At 46.4% G+C, this 24351-nt stretch overlaps 1 protein-coding gene across 1 annotated transcript; it reads left to right on the top strand.

Annotated features, from left to right (window-relative positions):
- Positions 1-5147: 5147 nt before the first annotated feature.
- On the top strand, positions 5148-13887 carry LOC123857939 (organic anion transporter 3-like). The gene is made up of 6 exons (XM_064575875.1): positions 5148-5823; positions 6311-7443; positions 9387-9601; positions 11009-11117; positions 11730-11933; positions 12691-13887. Exons 2-6 carry the CDS (start codon positions 7406-7408, stop codon positions 12794-12796), a joined length of 672 nt encoding a protein of 223 aa, XP_064431945.1. The 5' UTR covers positions 5148-5823; positions 6311-7405; the 3' UTR covers positions 12797-13887.
- Positions 13888-24351: the final 10464 nt, after the last annotated feature.

Here is a 24351-nt window from a genome sequence, read left to right as displayed (position 1 = left end):
ATCAAGATCGGATGCTCAACCAGCTGAGCCACCCAGGTGTCCCTAATGAAGAGTCTTAATCAGACACCTGCCAACAACTACTGAATCCAAGAGGGAGCAGCCTCCACTGAAGAGGACCGAACAAGATGAACTTTCTGGACATGGCTCCGTCCCTTTGGTTCCCTCTTTTTATTGTTGGATGGGTTTTTATGTTTGTCAGAGACTGGTTGCTCTAAACCCTCCAGCACAGTGGCAATGGGCAATCACATTGCCCTGCACTTCCTGCGGGCTGGTCAAGGTGAGGTGTGTGGCTGCCAGCCTCTCTTGCTGCGTTATTTAGTCAACGACCTGTTTGCTGTCTTGGCTGGGGGTTGGGCTGTGTAGGCCTGGGCAGCCCACAGAGGGGCAGCTGTGCCTACTCTAGTCTGAGGGTTTCTAAGACGAGGAAAGTGGAGTTGGTCCATGGTAGCCCACAGAATGGGAGAAAATATTTGCAGTTCATATATCTGAGGAGGGATGGATATCCAGAATATAGAGAGGACACCTAAGACTCCCCAACAAAGACAACACGATTCAAAAATAGGCAAAGGACTTGAATAGACATTTTCCAAAGACAGACAAATGGCCAATAAATAAGCACATGAAAAGATGCTCAACATCACTGATCATTAGGGAAATGCATATGGAAACTACAAGGAGACACCACCGGACACGCATTCGATGGCTACTATCAACAAAACAAAATAACAGGTGTGGGCGAGGATGTGGAGAAATTGCAACATTTTCACACCATTTTTGGGAACGTAAAGATGCTCATGAGCCTGGGAAGGATAACCAGTCTGCAGGTCTTCGGTAAATATTGACAACGGACTTATGCAATTAAGACACAGGGAACTTGTCTGGAAGGCTTCCATTTAAATGGTCACAAGAAGTTTATTCCTTGAAGAAATATTCTTATGTAGAAACACCTTATTTCCTCACGGAGAGCAAATAAAATGTGATGATACTATGGTTCCAGACAAATGCCCAGAAGCTCTTTCCCAAGAACCCACTAGAAGGAGGCAAGAGAGTCTATAAAATAGCCCGCGCGTAGGTGTGTGGATATGCTTCTGTCAACAGCTATAGTGGAAAGAGCACCATGGGGTTCTCTGAGTTGCTCCACACCATCGGTGGTATGGGGAACTTCCAAATCCTTCAAACTGCTCTCATGATGTTCCCTGCCATCCTGATCGCCTGTCACAGCTTCCTGCAGAACTTCACTGCCACGACCCCAAAACATCACTGCCGGCCAGCCAACTGGACCAACGGGTCCCATGTCCCGGGTGGTGTCGGGGATGGGGACTTGCTGCAAGTCTTCATCCCACTGGACAAGGACCAGAAGCCTGAGCAGTGCCTGAGGTTCTCTGAGCCCCACTGGCAGATCTTAAACCACAATGGCACCTCGTCTTTGAGCTTGGACACCGAGGCCTGCCTGGATGGGTGGGTGTATGACCAGACTGTTGCCTCCTCAATCGTTTCTGAGGTGAGGTAAAGCTACAGCTGAACGCTGGGTCTTCAGATGATTTTTTTTGTTTGTTTTATTTTAACGGAGACATAACTTATTCCATTAAATGCTCAAAATTTAAATGTGCAGCTGGATAAATTTTACATATGTAAACACCAGGTCAAGGTACAGGTTATTTCATTTTTTTTTTTTTTTAAGATTTTGAGAGAGCGAGAATGAGAGAGAGTACATGAGAGGGGGGAGGGTCAGAGGGAGAAGCAGGCTCCTCGCTGAGCAGGGAGCCCGATGCAGGACTCGATCCCGGGACTCCAGGATCATGACCTGAGCCGAAGGCAGTTGCTCAACCAACTGAGCCACCCAGGCGCCCATTACAGGTTATTTCTAAGGACCCCAGAAGGTTCCCTTGTAATCTTCTGCATCACTACTACCCCCCACCCACCGCCAGTATAACCACCAATCAGACCTCTATCACCATCACTTGGTACCACTTATGCTTGAATTTCATATGAATGGAATCATAGAGTATGTGTTCTTTAGTGTGTTGGGATTTTTTTCATTCAATATAGATTTTTAAGAGTCATCCATGTTGATATATGCTTTGGGAGTTGGTTCTTTCTCAGTTCCTCAGAGCATTCCGTTGCACGAATATGCCACAGAGTATATGTCCATTCTTTTTTTTTTTAAGTAATTTTTAAAAGACATTTTATTTATTTGAGAGAGAGAGAGAGAGCACAAGCGGGGGGGGAGGGGTAGAGGGAGAGGGAGAAGGAGAAGGAGACTCCCCACTGAGCAGGGAGCCCGATGCGGGGCTCGATCCCAGGACCCTGGGATCATGACCTGAGCTGAAGACAGATGCTTAACTGACTGAGCCACCCAGGTGCCCCTGTTTTCTTGTTTTCCCCCAAATTTCTCAGACTGCTGAATGAAATGAGAACAAAAAGCAGGAAAAAATGAAGCATTTCAAGTAAACTGGGTCTAGATTCATGTTGGTCATCTTTCTTTTAGGGTAGAGGTTTCCTAAGACTCAGGACCATGTGTTTTATAAAACATCTGGGATAATGTGCTTGACATTGATATAGAGGTTCGTGCCATTTAAAATAAAAGGGCCAGGGCTGAGGATGGCAGCATTATGTGCTTAAGGGCAAGCTGTGGGACCGTGTTAGCATGTAAGAGGTGACGAGGCAGCTCTTAATATTCTATGGAAGCCACATGGTGAGGATGCATGAGCCACCTGCTGACACTTATGTCTCTTTTTCTCCAGTGGGACCTGGTGTGCGAGCACAAGTCACTGAAGTCCATTGCCCAGTCCATATACATGACGGGACAGCTGGTTGGAGCTACTGCCTTTGGCATCTTCTCTGACAGGTGAGGGCAGGAGGCCCGAGGAAGTCTCCAGAAGCTTCCTACGAGGCTAGAGTTCATGCTATGCCCACACTGTCTTCAAAGGCTCAGGACCCCACTTGAGAAGACCCCCCCCATGTCCTTCTCCCTGCCAGACAGCCAGGGCCACACCCGAGACCTCAAAAGGAGGGGCCGGGGTAGAGCGCTCGCCCCTCCCTGCCTGGGTCCTGGACACCCCACTTTTCTAGGAGACAGTCCCTGGTCATGCATCCGATGTGGCTGAGGTGATGATGCCTCCCTTTTTTGTTCTGCAATGAACTGCAATCATGAATCTCGAATTACTTTCTGCTTGGGGATGAATTTTGAGTCACGTGGCAGAACGCCTTCATCATGTGAATGGCGATGAAGCTGGGTCCGTGGTCTCATTTCTGCCATCCGTGATTTCCCCGCAGGGTTGCCCCCACAGGTCGCTTCCCCAGGAAGAAAGAGCCCCTGTGATGGTCATTATTGTTGTGAACGGCTAATTCTACCGAGCGCTCTCCCACATCCTCCCAGTAGCCCTGGGTAGCTGCTCCCATTTCACAGATGAAATGAGGCTTAGCACCACTGGTCTTACAGAAAACTGATTCCAGCATGGACATTTAGTCCCTGTTCTTGGAAGTGACGATGATGTTCCCGTGAGGAAGAAGCTCTGTGCTCGATGCCACATCTAGACAGATAGTCCTGGTTAAAGCTAAACAAGTCAAGGCACATTTCTGAGAAAGCCAACCCTGGGTACGGTGTCTTCTGGTCTTTTACCTCTCTTGGTTTTTGCCAGCCTGTAGGATGCATCCGTCCAGTGCAGCAGAAAGAGGATTTCAAGTGGACATCAGCGGAGCTGGGCTCTGCCCCTCTATGGAACCTTAGAAAATTCACTTAGCTCTTGGGATCATTTCTGTACAATTGAGGGGCTTTCCCAGTCACCCAGTGGCCCCAGTTGCCCCTGTCTCCCCTGGCTGGGCTCCAGGAACACTCAGCCTCTGGCCCCTTTGCTGGGAAACCCAGCCTTGAGCTCTGGGCAGGAGGGACTGGTGACGCAAAGGCCTTGCTCATCGGAAAGGAGGCCATCTGGAGGGCCCCAGACTCTGTCCTCACCCCCACCCGACCTAGAGGTGAAAGGAGGGAACTAAGTCATCTCCATGGGGCCGGCAGGGAGCTCTTGCTTTAAATGCCAGTCCCCAAGTAACAAGGGGCCTGCAGCCTGGCCAAATAGTATCTTGTATTCAGATAGCTGAGAGCCACGGGGTATCCAAGGTAGAGCTCCAGTCTACCTCCAGGCACCCACCTCTGGAAAGAGCCCTGGTAGGGGGTGGAATGACCTCCAGAGTGTGTAAACGCCACCTCTTCTCCACTGTTTGCCTGATCCCTTTTGAGACATCCCCTTGACTCCCCCTCCCTTCCCCCCTACCTCCCCCACTCTCCCCTCCTCTCCAGTATACCAGCAAACCCTGTTGGCTCTGTCATCAACATAGATCAGAACCCACCTCCTCCTCTCGCCACCCGCTAGGCTACCACTCATTCATCTTGCACCTGGCTGGCTGAAACAGCCTTTGAGGGAGCCTCCCTGCTTCTTCCTATCCTTGATCTTTGCCTTCTGTTACTCTCAAATCGATGGGAAGAGCGATCTTGTTAGATACAGAACAGATCCTGGCCCTCCTCTGCTCAACCTTCCACCAGCTCTCCGGTTCTTAGCCAGTGAAGCCTAATGGGCACATGGCCTGCTGGCCCTGCCTGGGCTAGCCCCAGATCCACTGCCGTGAACCCAGCCCCACCCCCCCTTCTTCCTCCTGCCCTTGCACTGGCTGTTGCCCCCACCAGGGGCATTATGCCCAGGACACCTCTTCAGGTCACTTCTCACAGCCTCGAAGTACAGTGATGTGGATTTCTCACCGGCTGTGGGTGTGGGGCAAGTCATTTCAGCTTGAGCCTCTGTCTTCTCATCTGTAAAATGGGAATAATGACGCTATTGACCCGAGATGACTTGGGAGGAGCCCCAGCACACCTCAGTGCTATGTCTGTGGTGCTTCGTTGTGTCACCGGCCCAGAGGACCTTCTCTGGCCACCTTATTTACAACTGCAGCCCCTCTGACATTCCGTGTCCCCGTGCTCTGCTCCGGTTTGTTCTGTGGCCTCTGACGGTCTATGTATTTTACCCATTTATCTTACTTATTGTCTGATTTCTCCCTGACCACAGCTCTCGCACAGTGCCCCAGGCCAGGGCTGTGGGTACGGGTAGGGGGGTCCCGTGGGGAGGGGCAAGTGAGCTCCTGGTGGAGTCCTCAGCCCTTGGCACCTGCCTGGCACACAGGGGTGTAAGAGGAGGTAGAAGAGAATGAGAGTGGGCTCAAGGGTCGTTTGGAACATTCGAGCCATTGCTCACACTCCCTCCCCCATGGGGCGGGGACCAGAAGCCACACTCAGATGCCAATTACAGCCCCATCCGGAGACAGCTATACTTTAACAAGGAACAGAGCCAAGAGGCAAAGAATTGACCGTCCTCCCATAGGGGAATTCTAGGCCTTGGCAACTCGTGTGGGGAGGGGCCGGGGCAAGGAGGGAGTCCCTTCCCAAGGCCTTTTTCTTCGATTGGGAGGGTGTCAAGAGGAGGTCAGGAATACCTTCCCAGGACCCTCAATCACATTGTGAAGGCAGCTTCCCAAGCCCTTGTCTAAGGATGCAGTGAAGTGGGGGGCTGACAGGTGGAGGGAAGCAGACTGGAGCGAAAGCAGAGGCAGAGTGGCCTCTAGTCGCCTTTGCAGCCGGACCCCGGGCTCAGCCTGGCCTCCCTGTCTATCCTGGCTGCAGCTGTGGGCGCAAGACGGCGCTGCAGAGCGGGACCCTGCTGATGATCATCATGGGCACCAGCGCCGCTTTCGCGTCCAGCTTCCCCGCCTACTGCGTGCTCCGCTTCCTCAGTGGGGTGGCAATGACCGGCATCATTATCACCAGCCTCTGCCTCGGTGAGTACCCCTGCGGAGCCCTGGCTCCCCCACTAGCTGCTGTGCGACCTGGGGGGGCACTTCAGGTAACCTGCCCGGGCCTCAGTTTCCCCATCTGTAATAGGGGGTGATAAAGATAGTACCTTCCTCATCTCATGCATATTTATAGAATGATACATGGCACCCACGAAGACCTCAAGAAATGTTAGCTATTTTTAAGGTGGTGGCTTAAGCACCCCAGGCTCAGATTCCAGTGACATAGTCCTTGCCTGTGAAGGGGAAATCATCACAGATGCCCCTGCATATGGGGTGTTACGAAGATCAAATGAGATGGCAGAAGTTGCTTGGGACAGTGTGTCCTGGGTGGCACTGAGCAGGGTCAGAGCCCACCCATCAACTGGGATCGTCAGGGGAAAGTTCCGCAGGGGCATCGCCTGGGGTCCCTGTCACTGGCCGACCCAGGCCCTGTGGAGCTCATTACCAGCAATGCCAAACTTGTCATCCCCAGCCATGGAGTGGACCCCAACGCAGAGTCGGATGCTGGTCAATATCTACACCATGTATATGATCACACTGGGCCAGGTGGTCCTCACGGGCCTGGCCTACCTCATCCACCAGTGGCGCTGGCTACAGGGCACCGTTTCTGTCGCCTACGTGATTATTCTTCTCTACTCCTGGTACGTCGTCTCCCAGACGTACTGTGCAGAGTTGCCTTGTCTGGTCTGTCTTCCTGGGAAGTGTTTGCTGACCTGAGAGCTTACTTTGGCTTGGGTCTGCTGAGATCTGACCTCCTTAAGGAGAGAAGAGAGGACCCTTGGTATACGACGAGGTGTCTTCATTTGATTTTTTTTCTCCATATCATCCTTGGTGAGTAGTCCTGCACCATTTGGGGTTCTAAGCGGCTGCACACTTGACCCCATACCAAATTCAGTCCTGAGTGACTACAAGGCCCCTCAGAAGCCCCAGGCTCCCATGAAATACCTCATGGGGTCAGACTTGAAGATTTCTGGCCACTCCACTCAGCCAATGAGATGAGATTTACCATACAAATCCAGAGCCGCAATGAAAGTAAGAACTCTCATAAAAATGACAGTGAAGATCCATACTAGTGCCATGAGAGATTTTGAGAGTGTAGCATGAAATGAGCAATGTGGGTAACAGAAGATGTGTACAACTTGGAGATCGTTTTGCAAAAACAAACACGTGCTTACGTCTGTATCTTGCGATCTGACAAAAAGGAAAATGGGGAAAACAACCACCAGCCCATTCACAGTTGCTCTCCTTATTCCTCCCGTTTTGCTTTTTTGGACTTTCCCTTGGATCTCCCTGTTTTCGGGTGGGCCAGCCCTTGACACATGGTGACTGGGACAGCGAGCCCAGTGCCTGTGTGGGTACTGTGGGTGGAGATCCCTTGGCACCTCCAGATGATCGGGGTCAGGGGTGGGCAGGAGGCTCTGCCTTGTCTGATCGTGCCTCCAGATCATTCCCTCCCTCACCCCATTCCCTCTCACTCCTAGGGGCCTGCCAGAATCCGCGTGCTGGCTCATCACTCACAACAAACCTGACAAGGCTGTGAAAAATCTGCAGGCTGTGGCAAGATTAAATGGCAAAAAGGATCAGGGAAGGAAACTCACTCCAGAGGTACGCACAAAGGGAACCCACACGCTACCTGAACCCTTCCTCCTGACCTGGTGGTAATTCTCAGTGAGGGCTTAAGTTGGCTGCCAAGGGTGAACAAGAGGTAAGTTTCTACATCCAGAAGTAGTAACTGCCACCATCAGATAGCCAGGGGACCTGTGGGACAAGTGTCCTGTTACACCATTTCTCAGAAGCTACCACAGGGTACATTCCACCAAAACGAGAATGTCCACCAGGGAATCCAGGAAATAGAAGATCCGAAATAGGAGAAAGGGAAAGAAGAAGGGAAAGAGTTGTACAGAAACCTAGAGAACAATCAGTTTATACTGAAGCAAAAGAATACCATATCCTGGAAGTCTTTCATGAAGAAAAAAAAATGATGCTGAGAGATTGCTTGTTATGCTTTTTTTTTTTTAAGGTCATTTTTTAAAAAGATTTTATTTATTGATTTGACAATGAGAGAGAGCACAAGCAGGGGGAGTGGCAGGCCGAGGGAGAGGGAGAAGCAGGCTTCCTGCTGAGCAGGAAGCCCAATGTGGGACTCGATCCCAGGACCCCGGGATCATGACCTGAGCCGAAGGCAGTTGCTTAACCAACTGAGCCACCCAAGCGCCCATGTTATACTTTATCTTATTAACAGGAGTTTTATGGTTCTATCAAAGAATTTGGGGATAAATTAGTGCCAAGTACTTAAGAAATCAAGAATATAAGCAAGCAAATACACAAAAGAGGCAATTATTAACTCCAGGAAAATAAAAAACTCATGTCATGGAAAGAAATATAATCAGAGTACGCTACATGGTTCAACTCTGAATGAGACTTACATTGGGAGAATTACAGAAGGGAAAGTATAGGTCAGAGGTGGTAGAGTAAGAGGGTTAAATCCTCATTCTTTCTTAGTATAAATCAATCTAGAGTTGGAAAATCAAGCCATAGCATTGTAGCATTTTATCTGGAAATAGGAGATAAATATGAGAAGAAACACCTAGAAGAGTAGAAAGCAGTTGCTTCTGGAGAGTAGGAATTGGGAGTGGTACTAGAGAAAGGAGAGGCAGGGACCTTTCTAACTATGAACATGAAGAAACAAAATAACAATGGCTAAGATCCCAGACTCAGGACCATTCACCTGGGTGACTCCCAGCTCTCTACTTACAGCTCTGTGATCTTAGGCAAGTTATTTAACCTTCTGAGCTTCAGTTTCCTCATCTGTAAAAAGGATAATAGCATCTCCTTTACATTCAATAAGTTAGTTCACATCAAGTACTTAGACCCCCATCCGGCAAATAACAAGGGCTCAATAAATGAGGGTCATTGTTGACCATCAAGAAAAACTAGTTAAAAGAAAAGGAGAAGTTGCTCCAAAAGAGAATACACACCCAAAATCTGAAGTCCTCTATTTCTTTTTGGACGTGTGTGTGAAGGAATTGGCCAATGTGGGAGGAATCAAGTGATTCTGTGGCATCAGAAAGTGGAAGGACTAAGCGCCAGAGCCCTTTCTTCTGGCATCTCCACTCTGGTCTTTTCCTGCTAGGTTGTAAGGATCCACATGCAGGAGGACACAGCTGCTGTGAAGGAGTCCCCATTCTTCCTAGATCTCTTCCGCACTCCGGGACTCTGCAGGGTGACTTGCTGTATCACCCTGGGATGGTGAGTGGGGCCCCAGAGAGTGACCCCCTGGTCATTCACCTGACACCTGTTCCTGAGTTGTCATTCCCTGGTGCCCCACTGGCTTGAGACAGAGATGCAGGCAACAGATCATGGCTAAGCAATCTGAGAAGATGGGAAAACCTGGCAAAGTCTGGAACTTGAGAGGATTTAGTTTTAGAATAGGATCACATCGCATCCATGGCCAAAAGGTTGGAAAGACTCCTTCCATTGGAAAGAAAGGCAAACCATGGGCCACCTCTAGGGTATGAAATAAATTACTGGCACTTTCTCTCTTCCAGGTTTTCCACAGGCTTTTCTTTCTATGGGCTGAGTTTAGATGTGCAGAAATTTGGGTTCAACATCTACTGGACACAAGTGCTGTTTTCAGTGGTGGATATCCCCACAAAGCTGCTGACAGGCCTGAGTATGGCCTACTTTGGCCGCCGAATCACCACCGTCTCCCTGCTGCTGGTGGCTGGTTGCATGATCCTTATCACTGCATTTCTTCCTCAAGGTGAGGTTTCCTTCTGGGTCTCGTGAAAATTCTCTTCTGATATGATGGACAACATGGTCCAGTTTAATGATTCAGAGCAGACTGGAGAACCAGATGAACCTGTTTTCAAGTGGTCTCCTGTGATCATGGACAAGTTGACCCACTTACCCTCTGCTGACCCTCACAGTTACTTAGGAAGAATAATTAAGAGGCCGTTATTGGGGGTTGACAGCATGCCAAGCACTGTGCTAGCACTTCACATGTATCAACTCATCTGACCATCACGAGGACTCCATGAAGTGCTTTTATAACTGAAGCATAAATAAATAAAGCACAGAGAGGTGAAGTGACTTGTCCAAGGTCACACAGCTAATAGGTGTTAACATTGGAGAAAACAATATGATGGCTTCATGGGTGTTTTTGTCATATCAATCTCTATAGTTTTCCATATGTTTGAAATAATTTTTTTTTAAGATTTTATTTATTTGACAGAGAGACACACAGTGAGATAAGGAACACAAGCAGGGGGAGTGGGAGAGGGAGAAGCAGGCTTCCCACCGAGCAGGGAGCCCGATGCGGGGCTCGATTCCAGGACCCTGGGACCATGACCTGAGCCGAAGGCTGGCACTTAATGACTGAGCCACCCAGGCGCCCCTGAAATAATTTTTTAAAAAATAATAAAAGATCATGTGTAAAAGTTCTTATCCCAGTGCCCGGCTCATGGTAAACATTGAATAAATTTTAGTTATCATCATATAGGTAAGTTTATAAAGGTATAAATTCAGCCTTCTGAGATCTAGTAGCAAGGGATACTAATTTGAGATGGTTGTAGGAATCACAGAAATCTAGAATCCTGCAAGTAGGAGGTGTGTTGAAGACTGCCTCATCTATCATTTCACTGATGAGAACACTGTGTCCATGGGACAGTCACTTCCCCGACTCCCCAAGACAGGGCTAATCTCAGCATCCCTCACTCCCCAACTCCCCCTTCCTCATCTGAAAATATCAACTTTGATTGTTAGTTATTTCACAGCTATTTCTTGAGCACCTGCCTACCCTGGGCTCAGAGCAGACCCAGGTTCATGGAGCCTAGAGGCCTTCAGGGAGACAGACGGTAACCAATCGCTTCGTGTCAATTGCTGTTGGGATCAGTGCCTCAGAGGAGATGTCCAGGGAGTCAGGAAATATACAGTGGGCTTGATCCAGTGAACAGGGTTTGCCAAAGTAGCATTTGAGTTGAGATCTGAAGAAGAATGAGAAATAAGTAGGTGAATAGTGGGGAGGGGAGCACGCTGAGGAGCGAGAACAGCGAGTGCAAAGGCCCTGAGGCAGAGAGGTGCTTGACACATTGAGATGTCAGAACAGGTGATGGCATTGACATTTAATTAATTCCCTTTTGTCTACACCCCACCCACCACCTTCTCTCAGACATGAATACCTTTCAGATGATCCTCTGTTTATTTGGAAAAGGGAGCCTGGCTGGCTGTTTTAGTTGTCTCTACCTATACACCATGGAGCTCTTCCCAACAGAAGTCAGGTAAGAAGATGGATCAGAGTCTCTGGGACCAAGAAGGCAGCCTCTGTCCCTCAGGGCTGGGCCACTAAGGAAACCAGCTTCCATATGGAAATGGTTTTGTGGTGTCACATCTCAAAGGAGCAGGTTCGTGTCACTATTTTATCGTGATTTTGGTTATCATAGGACATTGCTCTTGGATAGTGACTGGAGCTTGACAGGCACTCCATAAATGGTCTCATTTCTATAGCTTCAGAAAAGTGTAAATATCTTAGATAGCCATAGGAAATCGCTGAGTTGAGGACGTCGAGTACTGGAACAGTGCCTAGCACAAAACACATGCTCAGTAAGTATTAGCTGTCAGTTTTTCCATCATTGTTATGGTTCCCAATAAGTATCCTGTGGGACCACATCTGAGATGAACGTTCCCTTCCCCATGATGTGCCCCCACATGACCCATATCAAGATCTGGCCCTTTGCCACACAGCCTTCTTATCTCTCGTGCACTGGCCCTGAGGCTCAGCGCCTGGTTCATTCATTCATTCATCAAATCCTATTAGACTTGTTGCAGGTGCTTGAATTAGGGCAGCGCACATGCAGGGTCCCAAACCCTTCCTATGGTCTCTCTTACCACAGGCAGATAGGGATGAGTGCCGGAATCTTCAGCACACGCCTGGGCTCCCTCTTGTCCCCACTGGTCTACATCCTAGGCAATCATAGCCCACTGCTACAGCCTGTGATATTTGGCCTGGTCCCTATCCTGGCGGCTGCAGCAGGCACCTTCCTGATGGAGACGAATAACCAGCCATTGCTGAACACCATCCAGGAGACAGAGAAGAGGTAAGAGCCTTCCTGCTCCATCTCTCCAGCATTTCAGAACGTCCTTGTAGACTGTGGGGACGGAGCAGTGGGAATGGGTCTGCTGGGGTTCTTGCTGCCCTGGCAGGAGTGGGGCACCCCCTGGGCCCATTTCAGGACTCTGGGGCAGCTCCTGCTGCCCCTGCCCCTCCATCTGTATATGTAATAATAGCTTCGGGTGTATTAAACTTGGTGGTGACTGTCCGGGAGCCTGATGAAGCATTTGGAGGTAAATCATGCAGGAGGCCATATACAATGCTGCCAAATTTTCCTTTTATTAAATACATCATCACTTTGAATGTGGAGGGGACCTGTTGAATGGCTAAAGTCCCTCCTCTCACCTAACCTATGGCTGCAAAACCACATGGTGATGACCAAGGAGGTCAGTCTGTTCCTCCAGATGAAGTTCAGCCATGCTTTCTATTTTAGAATGAAGGTGGTCATTCTACCCACTGAATCTACCCACTGAACACTTCTTTGCAAGTGGGTTCCTTGTCTGTGGCTTGGCTGATCTGGGCTGGGCTTGAGTGTGTCTGCAGGTTGGGGGGGCTCTGCTCCAGATGGGCTGGTCTGGTCTGGGGGCAACTCCCTGGAGGCAGCTCTGCCTCTCCATTTCATCCTCCTTCTGGGACCAGCAGGCCCCTCCTTTTCAGGGCAGTGACAGAGACCCAAGAGCCCTTCCATCCACGAAGCTCTCACTTTTCCACTCAGAGCTTATTCTATGCTTCTCCCTGCCCAGAATAAAGATGGCTCATGACAAGCAAAGAAACGTCAGTGAAAATACCACCAAGAATGGATTGGTCGCACTTCTTCCAGAAAAGACAAAAGTAGAATGCCCAGTGTGATTTCTTTGGACCCACACCTATATTCTGAATGGCCCTTGCTCTCTTCACAACTTTCTCACATTTTGAAATGTGAAGGATCTTGCCAAGGAAATGCTGTGGCACCTCACTTGACCGTCTACTGGAAAAAGCAATGATAGTGCTGTGATATGGAAATATTATAAGGCAGATGAGTCATTCGACTTATAGACCAACTGAGAAAAGACATGTATTGGACAATCAAGGACATTTGAATAGGAAGAATGAGCTTTAAATAAATATTAAGGGATCTGTTGATTTTGTGAAGTTGGCAGCGGCATTAGGTTATATAAGCCAATGTCCCTTCTTAAAAAAGAAAAAAGATGTTAACTTGAAGTATTTAGGAATGAAATGAAACATTGGGAATTTGCTTTAAAATACTAGAAAAGTGCACAGAGTGAGTGCCAGGCTTGAAGCAGGGGGTTCGTTGTACCTCCTACCTTTGGATGTGTTTGGAAATTTTTATGATAGAAGTATTTTTCAAGCCCAGCAGATTTTTTCTACGGTTAATGTAAAATGATGACTTGATGGCTAAAAACATCTCCCAGGCTGCCTCCCCAAGGGTTTTGTCTCCTCTGTGGTGTCTCTTGTCAGACCATGTAGCCCTTAGTAGCCACAGGTTATGGCCACGTCCTGCACTGCCTGTGGACAACCCAACCAGCACTGACGTGCAGCCCAGGGCCAGCTGCAGCCACCTGCCCAGATCACAGGCTGGATGCCTGAGACTACAAAAGGCCAAAAACCGAGCAGAGCTTCCAATGGCAAGTGGTGGATAGGTGTGTCCAAGATATGGATCCGAGTGCAATTGACATAGCACCCCTCGCTAGTTACTGATATTGCTCCTACATTTGGTAATGGCCATTTTGATATATAAGGACATATGCTTGAGACCATGACCAGAAAGCCCCCACAGGGCTACTGTACGGAGAAGAGCCCGAATTTCTGAAAAGTCACAGAGTCCCTTTGTTATCAGTGAGGTTCTCTGTTCAGCACGGACATGTAAATGTATATATTTTTTTCTACACCTAAATTTCTCTAACATAGAAGACATATCGAATTATTGCTGTGTTCATGCTTTGTTACTAGCATCTGATCTAACGATGTTAAAATAGAATACAATAAATTTCGTTGTTTCTCAATTGCTAATTCATGTTTTGTTATTTGTTTGTTTATTGTTTGCTTATTTATCAGCTTTAGGTATTAGCAATTAACCAATATCCGATTCTTGTTTGAATTATGATTATGAATTATAATTATATTATGGTTTGTTTTTAGAAATAAAAATCCCTTTTTTGAAAACAGATCATTGGGGCACCTGGGTGGCTCAGTTGGTTAAGCGACTGCCTTCGGCTCAGGTCATGATCCTGGAGTCCCGGGATCGAGTCCCTCATCGGGCTCCCTGCTCGGCAGGGAGTCTGCTTCTCCCTCTGACCCTCCCCCTCTCATGCTCTCTGTCTCCCATTCTCTCTCTCAGATAAATAAATAAAACCTTTCAAAAAAAAAAATGAAAACAGATCATTGAACATAATTGAATTAAAGTAGTACATCAAAGTGCAATATAAACCATGACTGCTTCAGAAAGTCTAAGTTTAAAAAGATTTTGGGAGGGGGCGCCTGGGTGGCTCAGTTGGTTAAGTGACTGCCTTTGGCTCAGGTCATGATCCTGGAGTCCTGGGATCAAGTCCCACGTCGGGCTCCCGGCTCAGCGGGGAGCCTGCTTCTCCCTCTGACCCTATCCCCTCTCATGCTGTTTCTCTCTCTCTCTCTCTCTCTAATAAATGAAATCTTTAAAAAAAAAAAAAGACTAAAAAAAAAAGATTTTGGGAGGAGCAAGATGGCAGAGGAGTAGGAGCCCTAAATTTCGTCTGGTCCCAGGAATTCAGCTGGATAGGGATCAAACCATTCTGAACACCTACGAACTCAACAGGAGGTCGAAGAAAAGAATAGCAGCAACTCTCTGAACAGAAAAGCGACCATTTTCTGGAAGGTAGGATGTGCGGAGAAGTGAATCCGAGGCGATATTTGGGAAGATAGACCATGGGGGGAGGAAACCTCACATCATCTGGCTACTGGCAAGTGATAGAGCAGAGGAGCACAAAATCGGAACTTTTAGCAGTTGGTTCCGCTGAGGGACATTGCTCCAGTGGCTAAGCAGGGGGTGGAACCCTCGCTGGGACACTGTGGTCTCAGGACCCTCAGGATCACAGAAAGACCGGGGGTACCTGAGTGCAACAGAGCTCCCAGGTATGGGAGTGGGAAAGCTGGCTGCAGAGACAGAGCCGAGGCCCGGGCTCTCAGCTCGGGGTTGCCATAAACCGTGATCTGTGGCACAGTTAGGCCACTGCTCCCCCAGCAGGGACCCAACAAGCGGCAGATCTGGGGAGACTCACCTTCCTCCCCCTGGGAGGAGCGGCGCGGGAGTGCACCGCAGGGATCTGCTGGGTTTGGAGACTCCACACGGGGTCGGGTGCCAGAGATAGAAACGCGCGGTCACAGGCTGGGTGAGCACGGAGTGCGGCTGGAGACCGGGGAGACGGGAGTGACTGACTGCTTTTCTCTGGGGGCGCACTGAGGAGTGGGGCCCTGAGTTCTCAGCTCCTCCGGGGCAGAGATTGGGAGGCTGCCATTCTCACTCTCATCCTCCAAAGCCGAACAGAAAGCTTACAGGGAACAAAAGCTCCCGAGAGCAAACCCGAGCAGATTACTTAGCCCGGACCAGCAAGGGCGGGGCAATTCCGCCTCCGGCAAAGACATTTGGGAACCACGGCAACAGGCCCCTACCCCAGAAGATCAGCGAGAACAGCCAGACAAGACCAAGTTTACCCATCAATGAGAACCGCAGAACTCCAGCGCTGGGGGAATACTGCACATAGAATTCATGGCTTTTTTCCCATGATCCTTTAGTCTTTCAAAGTTAATTTTTTTAATTTTCTTTTTTTTCTTTTTCTATTTTCTTTGAATTTTTCTTTTTCCTTTTTCCTTTTTTTTTTTAAAGATTTTATTTATTTATTTGAGAGAGAGAATGAGAGACAGCACAAGAGGGAAGAGGGTCAGAGGGAGAAGCAGAACCCCCGCTGAGCAGGGAGCCTGATGAGGGACTCGATCCCAGGACTCCAGGATCATGACCTGAGCCGAAGGCAGTCGCTTAACCAACTGAGCCACCCAGGCGCCCTTTTTCCCCTTTTTCAACCAACATCTTATCAATCCCTTTTTTAAAATCTTTTTTTTTTTCATTTTTAGAGTCATATTCTATCCCTTCATTGTAGTTAACCTCATTTTTTGTATATATATAAGTTGTTCTCTCTTTAAAATTTTGGGATACAGTTTCTTCTAACAGACCAAAATATACCCTAAATCTCTAGTGTATGGCTTTGTTCTAGTCTCCTGCCTGATCACATTCTCTCCCTTTCTTTTTTTTTTATTTCTCTTCTTTCTTTTTTCAACCAACTTCTTATCTTATCAACTCCTTTTATAAAATCTTTTATAATTTTCATCTTTACAGTCATATTCCATCCCTTCATCGTATTTACCCTTATTTTTGTACATATATAAGTTTTTCTTTCTTTAAAATTTTGGGAGGCAGTTTCTTCTAACAGACCAAAATACACCCAAAATCTAGTGTGTGGCACTGATCTATTTGCCAGCCTGATCATATTTGATCATATTCTTTTTTCTTTCTTCCTTTCTTTCCCTCTCTTTTCCCCCCAGTTTTGGGTCTCTTCTGATTTGTTTACTGTATATTTTTCTGGGGCCATTGTTACCCTGTTAGCATTTTGTTCTCTCATTCACCTATTCTCCTCTGGACAAAATGACAAGACAGAAAAACTCACCTCAAAAAAAAGAACAAGAGGGCGCCTGGGTGGCTCAGTTGGTTAAGCGACTGCCTTCGGCTCAGGTCATGATCCTGGAGTCCCGGGATTGAGTCCCACATTGGGCTCCCTGCTCGGCGGGGAGTCTGCTTCTCCCTCTGACCCTCTTCCCTCTGGTGCTGTCTCTCATTCTCTCTCTCAAATAAATAAATAAAATCTTTAAAAAAAAAAAAAAGAACAAGAGCTCCTCCAGTTCAAAATGGCGGCATTGGCAGCAGCGGCAGCCGCGATGGTTCCTCCGGGCTGCCCCGGTTTGTGCCCCAACTTCGCTGTAGTCTGCTCCTTCTTGGAGCGCTACGGGCCGCTGCTCGACCTGCCTGAGTTGCCGTTTCCCGAGCTGGAGCGGGTGCTGCAGGCGCCGCCGCTGGACGTCGGCAGTGGAGAAGTACCAAAAGAATTGGTGGAGCTCCATTTGAAGTTGATGAGGAAGATTGGCAAATCTGTTACAGCAGACAGATGGGAAAAATATTTAATCAAGGTCTCCAGATGTGACAGGACCCAGCCTGATAACAAGAAGAAACACAGGAAGCAGGAGGTGAGCCCAGTGGTGACATCCATGGTCCCCAGCTGCTCCCGTGGTGGTTTGGAATCCATCTGGGCCCACAGCACCAGGAGCTGCCGGGTTAGGCCTGTCAGGCCTCTCAGCAGCAGGGGCATCAGCACAGACATGACTTCAGACAGTGGCCAGCAGGAGCCCAAGTCAGGAAGTCAGAATGGCAACAAATGAAGATATTAAGACCCAAAGAGAAATACTTATTCCTAGCAATGTAGTCAAGTTAGTAATAGAAAATCAGAACTTGGGTAGATTTGGTGTTAAATTTGTAGTATAGTTGACCCTTAAAATATGGGTTTGTACACCTGTCCACTTACATGCAGAATTTTTAAAATAAATACAATATAGTACTGTAAAAAAAAAAAAAAAAAAGAACAAGTGGCAGTACCGACTGCCAGGAACCTAATCAATAAGGACATTAGTAAGATGTCGGAACTAGAGTTCAGAATGACAATTATAAAGATACTAGCTGGGCTCAAAAAAAACATGGAAGATACTAGAGAAACCCTTTCTGGAGAAATAAAAGAACTAAAATCTAACCAAGTCGAAATCAAAAAGGCTATTAATGAGGTGCAATCAAAAACGGAGGCTCTAACTGCTAAGATAAATGAGGCAGAAGAGAGAATTAGTGATATAGAAGACCAAATGATGGAGAATAAAGAAGCTGAGAAAAAGAGAGATAAACAACTACTGGATCACGAGGGCAGAATTCAAGAGATAAGTGATACCATAAGAAGAAACAATAGTAGAATAATTAGGATTCCAGAAGAAGAAAGAGAGAGAGGGACAGAAGGTATATTGGAGCAAATTATAGCAGAGAACTTCCCTAATTTGGGAAGGAAACAGGCATCGAAATCCAGGAGGCACAGAGAACCCTCCTCAAAATCAATAAAAATAGGTCAACACCCCGACATCTAATACTAAAACTTACAAGTCTCAGAGACAAAGAGAAAATCCTGAGAGCAGCTTGGGACAAGAGGTCTGTAACTTACAATGGTAGAAACATTAGATTGGCAGCAGATTGTCTTATCCACAGAGACGTGGCAGGCCAGAAAGGACTGGCATGATATATTCAGAGCACTAAGTGAGAAAAATATGCAGCCAAGAATTTTATATCCAGCTAGGCTGTCACTGAAAATAGAAGTAGAGATAAAAAGCTTCCAGGACAAACAAAAACTAAAAGAATTTCAAACACCAAACCAGCCCTACAAGAAATATTGAAAGGGGTCCTCTAAGCAAAGAAAGAGCCTAAAAGTAACATAGACCAGAAAAGAATAGAGACAATATACAGTAACAGTCACCTTACAGGCAATTCAATGGCACTAAATTCCTATCTTTCAATAGTTACCCTGAATGTAAATGGGCTAAATGCCCCAATCAAAAGACACAGAGTATCAGATTGGATAAAAAAAAACAAGACCCAGGTGCCTGGGTGGCTCAGTTGGTTAAGCGACTGCCTTCGGCTCAGGTCATGATCCTGGAGTCCCGGGATCGAGTCCCACATCGGGCTCCCTGCTGGGCGGGAGTCTGCTTCTCCCTCTGACCCTCCCCCTTCTCATGTGCTCTCTCTCAAATAAATAAATAAAATCTTTAAAAAAAAAAAAAAAAAACAAGACCCATCGATATGTAGTCTGCAAGAGACTCATTTTAGACCCAAAGACACCTCCAGATTGAAAGTGAGTGTGTGGAAAACCATTTACCATGCCAATGGACACCAAAAGAAAGCTGGGGTGGCAATCCTTATATCAGACAAATTAGATTTTAAACCAAAGACTATAATAAGAGATGAGGAATGACACTATATCATACTTAAAGGGTCTATGCAACAAGAAGATCTAACAATTGTAAATATCTATTCCCCTAACATGGGAGCAGCCAATTATATAAGCCAATTACCAACAAAATCAAAGAAACATTGACAACAATACAGTAATAGTAGGGGACTTGAACACCCCCCTCACTGAAATGGACAGATCATCTAAGCAGAAGATCAACAAGGAAATAAAGGCTTTATTTTTTTTTTAAGATTTTATTTATTTGACAGAGAGAGAGACAGCCAGAGAGAGAACACAAGCAGGGGGAGCAGGAGAGGGAGAAGCAGGTTTCCTGAAGAGCAGGGAGCCAGACGTGGGGCTATCCCAGGACCACGGGATCATGACCTGAGCTGAAGCTGGATGCTTACCCATCTGAGCCACCCAGACACCCTAGAAATAAAGGCTTTAAATGACACACTGGACTGAATGGAATTCACAGATATATACAGAACATTCCATCCCAAAGCAACAGAATACACATTCTTCTCTAGTGCCCATGGAACATTCTCCAGAATAGATCACATCCTAGGTCACAAATCAGGTCTCAACTGGTACCAAAAGATTGGGATCATTCCCTGCATATTTTTGGACCACAATGCTTTGAAACTAGAACTCAATCACAAGAGGAAAGTTGGAAGTTCCTCAAAAAGTTGAAAATAGAGCTACCATACAATCCAGCAACTGCACTACTGGGTATTTACCCCAAAGATACAAATGTAGGGATCCGAAGGGGTACGTGCACCCCGATGTTTATAGCAGCAATGTCCACAATAGCCAAACTGTGGAAAGAGCCAAGATGTCCATCGACAGATGAATGAATAAAGAAGATGTGGTATATATATACAATGGAATATTATGCAGCCATCAAAAGGAATGAGATCTTGCCATTTGCAACGATGTGGATGGAACTGGAGGGTGTTATGCTGAGCGAAATAAGTCAATCAGAGAAAGACAAGTATCATATGACCTCATTGATATGAGGAATTCTTAATCTCAGGAAACAAACTGAGGGTTGTTGGAGTGGGGGTGGGGTGGGAGGGATGGGGTGGCTGGGTGATAGACATTGGGGAGGGTATGTGCTATGGTGAGTGCTGTGAATTGTGTAAGACTGTTGAATCACAGATCTGTACCTCTGAAACAAATAATGCAATATATGTTAAGAAAAAAAAAAGAAGAAGATAGCAAGAGGGAAAGAATGAAGGGGGAGAAATCGGAGGGGGAGACGAACCATGAGAGACAATGGACTCTGAAAAACAAACTGAGGGTTCTAGAGGGGAGGGGGGGTGGGAGGATGGGTTAGCCTGGTGGTGGGTATTAAAGAGGGCACGTTCTGCATGGAGCACTGGGTGTTATGCACAAACAATGAATCATGGAACACTACATCAAAAACTAATGATGTAATGTATGGTGATTAACATAACAATAAAAAACTAAAAAAAAACAAGAGGAAAGTTGGAAAGAACTCAAATACATGGAGGCTAAAGAGCATCCTACTAAAGAATGAATGGGTCAGAAATTAAAGAAGAATTTAAAAAATTCATGGAAACAAATGAAAATGAAAACACAACTGTTCAAAATCTTTGGGATGCAGCAAAGGCGGTCCTAAGAGGAAAGTATATAGCAATACAAGCCTTTCTTAAGAAACAGGAAAGGTCTCTTGGGGCACCTGGGTGGCTCAGTCATTAATCATCTGCCTTCAGCTCAGGTTGTGATCCCAGGGTCCTGGGATCGAGCCCCACATCGGGCTCCCTGCTCAGCAGGAAGCCTACTTCTCCCTCTCCCACTCCCCCTGCTTGTGTTCCCTCTCTCGCTGTGTCTCTCTCTGTAAAATAAATAAATAAAATCTTTAAAAAAAAAAAAAAGAAACAAGAAAGTTCTCAAATACACAACCTAACCCTACACTTAAAGGAGCTGGAGAAAGAACAGCAAATAAAGCCTAAACCCAGCAGGAGAAGAGATATAATAAAGATCAGAGCATAAACCAATGAAATAGAAACCAAAAGAACAGTAGAACAGAGCAATGAAACTAGGAGCTGGTTCTTTGAAAGAATTAATAAGCTTGATAACCCCCTGCCCAGACTTATGAAAAAGAAAAGAGAAATGACCCAAATAAATAAAATCATGAATGAAAGAGGAGAGATCACAACCAACACCAAAGAAATACAAACAATTATAAGAATATATTATGAGCAACTATATGCCAGCAAATTAGATAATCTGGAAGAAATGGATGCATTCCTAGAGATGTATCAACTACCAAAACTGAACCAGGAAGAAATAGAAAACCTGAACAGACCCATAACCACTAAGGAAATTGAAGCAGTAATCAAAATCTCCCAACAAACAAGAGCCCAGGGCCAGATGTCTTCCCAGGAGGAATTCTACCAAACATTTAAAGAAGAATTAATACCTATTCTTCTGAAATTGTTCCAAAAAATAGAAATGGAAGGAAAACTTCCAAACCCATTTTATGAGGCCAGCATTACCTTGATCCCAAAATCAGACAAAGACCCCATCAAAAAGGAGAATTACAGACCAATATCCCTGATGAACATGGATGCAAAAATTCTCACCAAAATGCTAGCCAATAGGATCCAACAGTACATTAAAAGGATTATTCACCATGACCAAGTGGGATTTATTCCTGGGCTGCAAAAGTTCAACATCTGCAAATCAATCAATGTGATACAATACATTAATAAAAGAAAGAACAAGAACCATATTATCCTCTCAATAGATGCAGAAAAAGCATTTGACAAAGTACAGCATCCTTTCTTGATTAAAACTCTTCAGAGTGTAGGGATAAAGGGTACATACGTCAATATCATAAAAAGCCATCTATGAAAAACCCACAGTGAATATCATTCTCAATGGGGAAAAACTGAGATCTTTTCCCCTAAGGTCAGGAACACGGCAGGGATGTCCACTATCACCACTGCTATTCAACATAGTACTAGAAGTCCTAGCCACAGCAATCAGACAACAAAAAGAAATAAAATGCATCCAAATCAGCAAAGAAGAAGTCAAACTCTCACTCTTGGCAGATGATATGATATATACAATGGAATATTATGCAGCCATCAAAAAACAAAAAAGAAATCTTGCCATTTGCAATGAGGTGGATGGAACTAGAGGGTATTATGCTAAACGAAATAAGTCAATCAGAGAAAGACAAGTATCATATGATCTCACTGATATGAGGAATTCTTAATCTCAGGAAACAAACTGAGGGTTGCTGGAGTGGTGGGGGGTGGGAGGGATGGGGTGGCTGGGTGATAGACATTGGGGAGGGTATGTGCTATGGTGAGTGCTGTGAATTGTGTAAGACTGTTGAATCACAGATCTGTACCTCTGAAACAAATAATCCATTATATGTTTAAAAAAAAAAGTAGGAAGGGAAAAATGAAGGGGGGGGATCGGAGGGGGAGGCGAACCATAAGAGACTATGGACTCTGAAAAACTGAAGGTTCTAGAGGGGAGGGGGGTGGGGGGATGGGTTAGCCTAGTGTTGGGTATTAAGGAAGGCTCGTACTGCATGGAGCACTGGGCGTTATATGCAAACAATGAATCATGGAACACTACATCAAAAACTAATGATGTAACGTATGGTGACTAACATAACATAATAAAATAAAATTAAAAAAAATATTTTGATCAGGGGCACCTGGCTGCCTCAGTCAGTGGAGAAAAAGCTGTGCTTTTCTTTTTTTTAGGATTTATTTATTTATTTGAGAGAGCGTGAGAAAGCGTGCGTATGTGTGCGTGACACACACACACACTCACAGTGAGGAGGGGTAGAGGGAGAGGGAGAGAGAGAATCTCAAGCAGATTCCCTGCTGAGCATGAGCCCAGTGCAGGGCTCGATCTCACGACCCTGAGATCATGACTGAGCCAAAATCAAGAGCTGGACACCCAACCAACTGAGCCATCCAGGTGCCCCATGAGTGACTCTTGTTCTCAGGGTTGTCAACACTGCAGCTGAACAGTTGGCCCAGGGCGGAGAATAGAACAGAAAAGGTGGCTCCAGTATCAAAAAGGAAATTGACTGGTTTTCCTTGTATTTCCAAAATTACCTGAGGCTCTGGGTTCCCTACGGTGAGCTGTTTTCGAGGAGTCACCAGGGGAACCCCAGGCCCAATCAGTCCCAATCAGGGGCACTGGTCACCTGAGCCCTTGCAGATTGAGGTCCCCAAGGACGTTCAGATTTCCAGAATCCCCCTCCACAGGTGGAACAAGGGTTACAGGGCCTTGGTTTTTGTCACTGGGGGCATTCTCACTTCTAATGTCCTAGGCGGCCACAGAGATGGCCTTTGGTGCCAGAGTCTTGGGAAACCGACCTGGCAACAGCATGCAAGACCCAACCAAAGCCTCAGACTTCCTCTTTAGCTTCTCTTCCTCACTCTCCTCTTGGTCTCAACTGTAAAAGACCCACTGGCAGCTCGTTAGAGCCATTCTAGGGTCCCCTCGGGGCCAGCAGCCAACTTTTGCAGTTTTTTCTGAGTATCTGGAGCTGACTGGGTCTTTAAGAATGATCTCAGCCTCGGGAGAACCAGGAGAGATAGCTGTGTATTTAATGAGAGCCTCTCTCAATCTAAGAAAATTGTTGGATTTTCTTCCTGAGTTTGGGATGACAGTTAATTTAATCAACAGACCCAGATATCCTTTACCAGAGGCTTTGAAAGCCGCCTCCTTAACAATTGCCCATGAAAACTTTGAGACAGACAAGATTAACCTTTTTTTTTTTTTTACCAACAGACCCAGATATCCTTTAAAAGCACAAACCTATGTCTGGTAATCAATGCTTTAGCACTTTATCCTACTTGGAAAAGACCTAGATGTAATCCCACTTATCATCCAAGCAAAACTTTCTTAACAATTACCCGTGAAAACCTTGAGACAGACAAGATTAACCGCCATTTTAATGGGAGCTTTTTTGACCTTCAGCAAACCTAGATAGAATCATTTCCGGTGCTAAACCTCATCAGCTCGGACAGATGAGTAGACGCCATGTTTTTTTCCACCAAAGTGGAAATATGCAGTCCACGTCAGGCCAGAGAAGACAGGGAATTTCTTTGAAATAAACAGAGTTTTGGCAGCTGCTTGGGAATATTCCTTAAAGTCTCCATCCTGAGGTAGACTAACCACAGTTGGCTCCAATTATAGCCATTAACCTCAGAAATGAATGAGGGAGAAAACCCCAGGGACTGCTCAATCCCTCTATGATGCAGGCTTGGAAGGGACGGCGATACCAATTTCCAAGGGGATCATTAGGCTCCTAATTGGGGTCTTGAGAGGATCCCCAAT

Source organism: Mirounga angustirostris, unplaced genomic scaffold (genome assembly GCF_029215605.1).
Source record: "Mirounga angustirostris isolate CCGP_5_RB_7025 unplaced genomic scaffold, mMirAng1.0.hap1 SCAF_13, whole genome shotgun sequence".
In the NCBI taxonomy this organism is placed as follows: Eukaryota; Metazoa; Chordata; class Mammalia; order Carnivora; family Phocidae; genus Mirounga; species Mirounga angustirostris.
This window is presented reverse-complemented; position numbering and strand designations above follow the sequence as displayed.

Bases quoted from the DNA above. Each gene is read 5' to 3' on its own strand.
- LOC123857939 (XM_064575875.1), top strand. From the start codon at position 7,406: ATGGCAAAAAGGATCAGGGAAGGAAACTCACTCCAGAG. The intron at 9,602-11,008 runs GTGAGGTTTCCT...ACCTTCTCTCAG, and splicing joins CACTGCATTTCTTCCTCAAG to ACATGAATACCTTTCAGATG. The intron at 11,934-12,690 runs GTAAGAGCCTTC...CTCCCTGCCCAG, and splicing joins ATCCAGGAGACAGAGAAGAG to AATAAAGATGGCTCATGACA.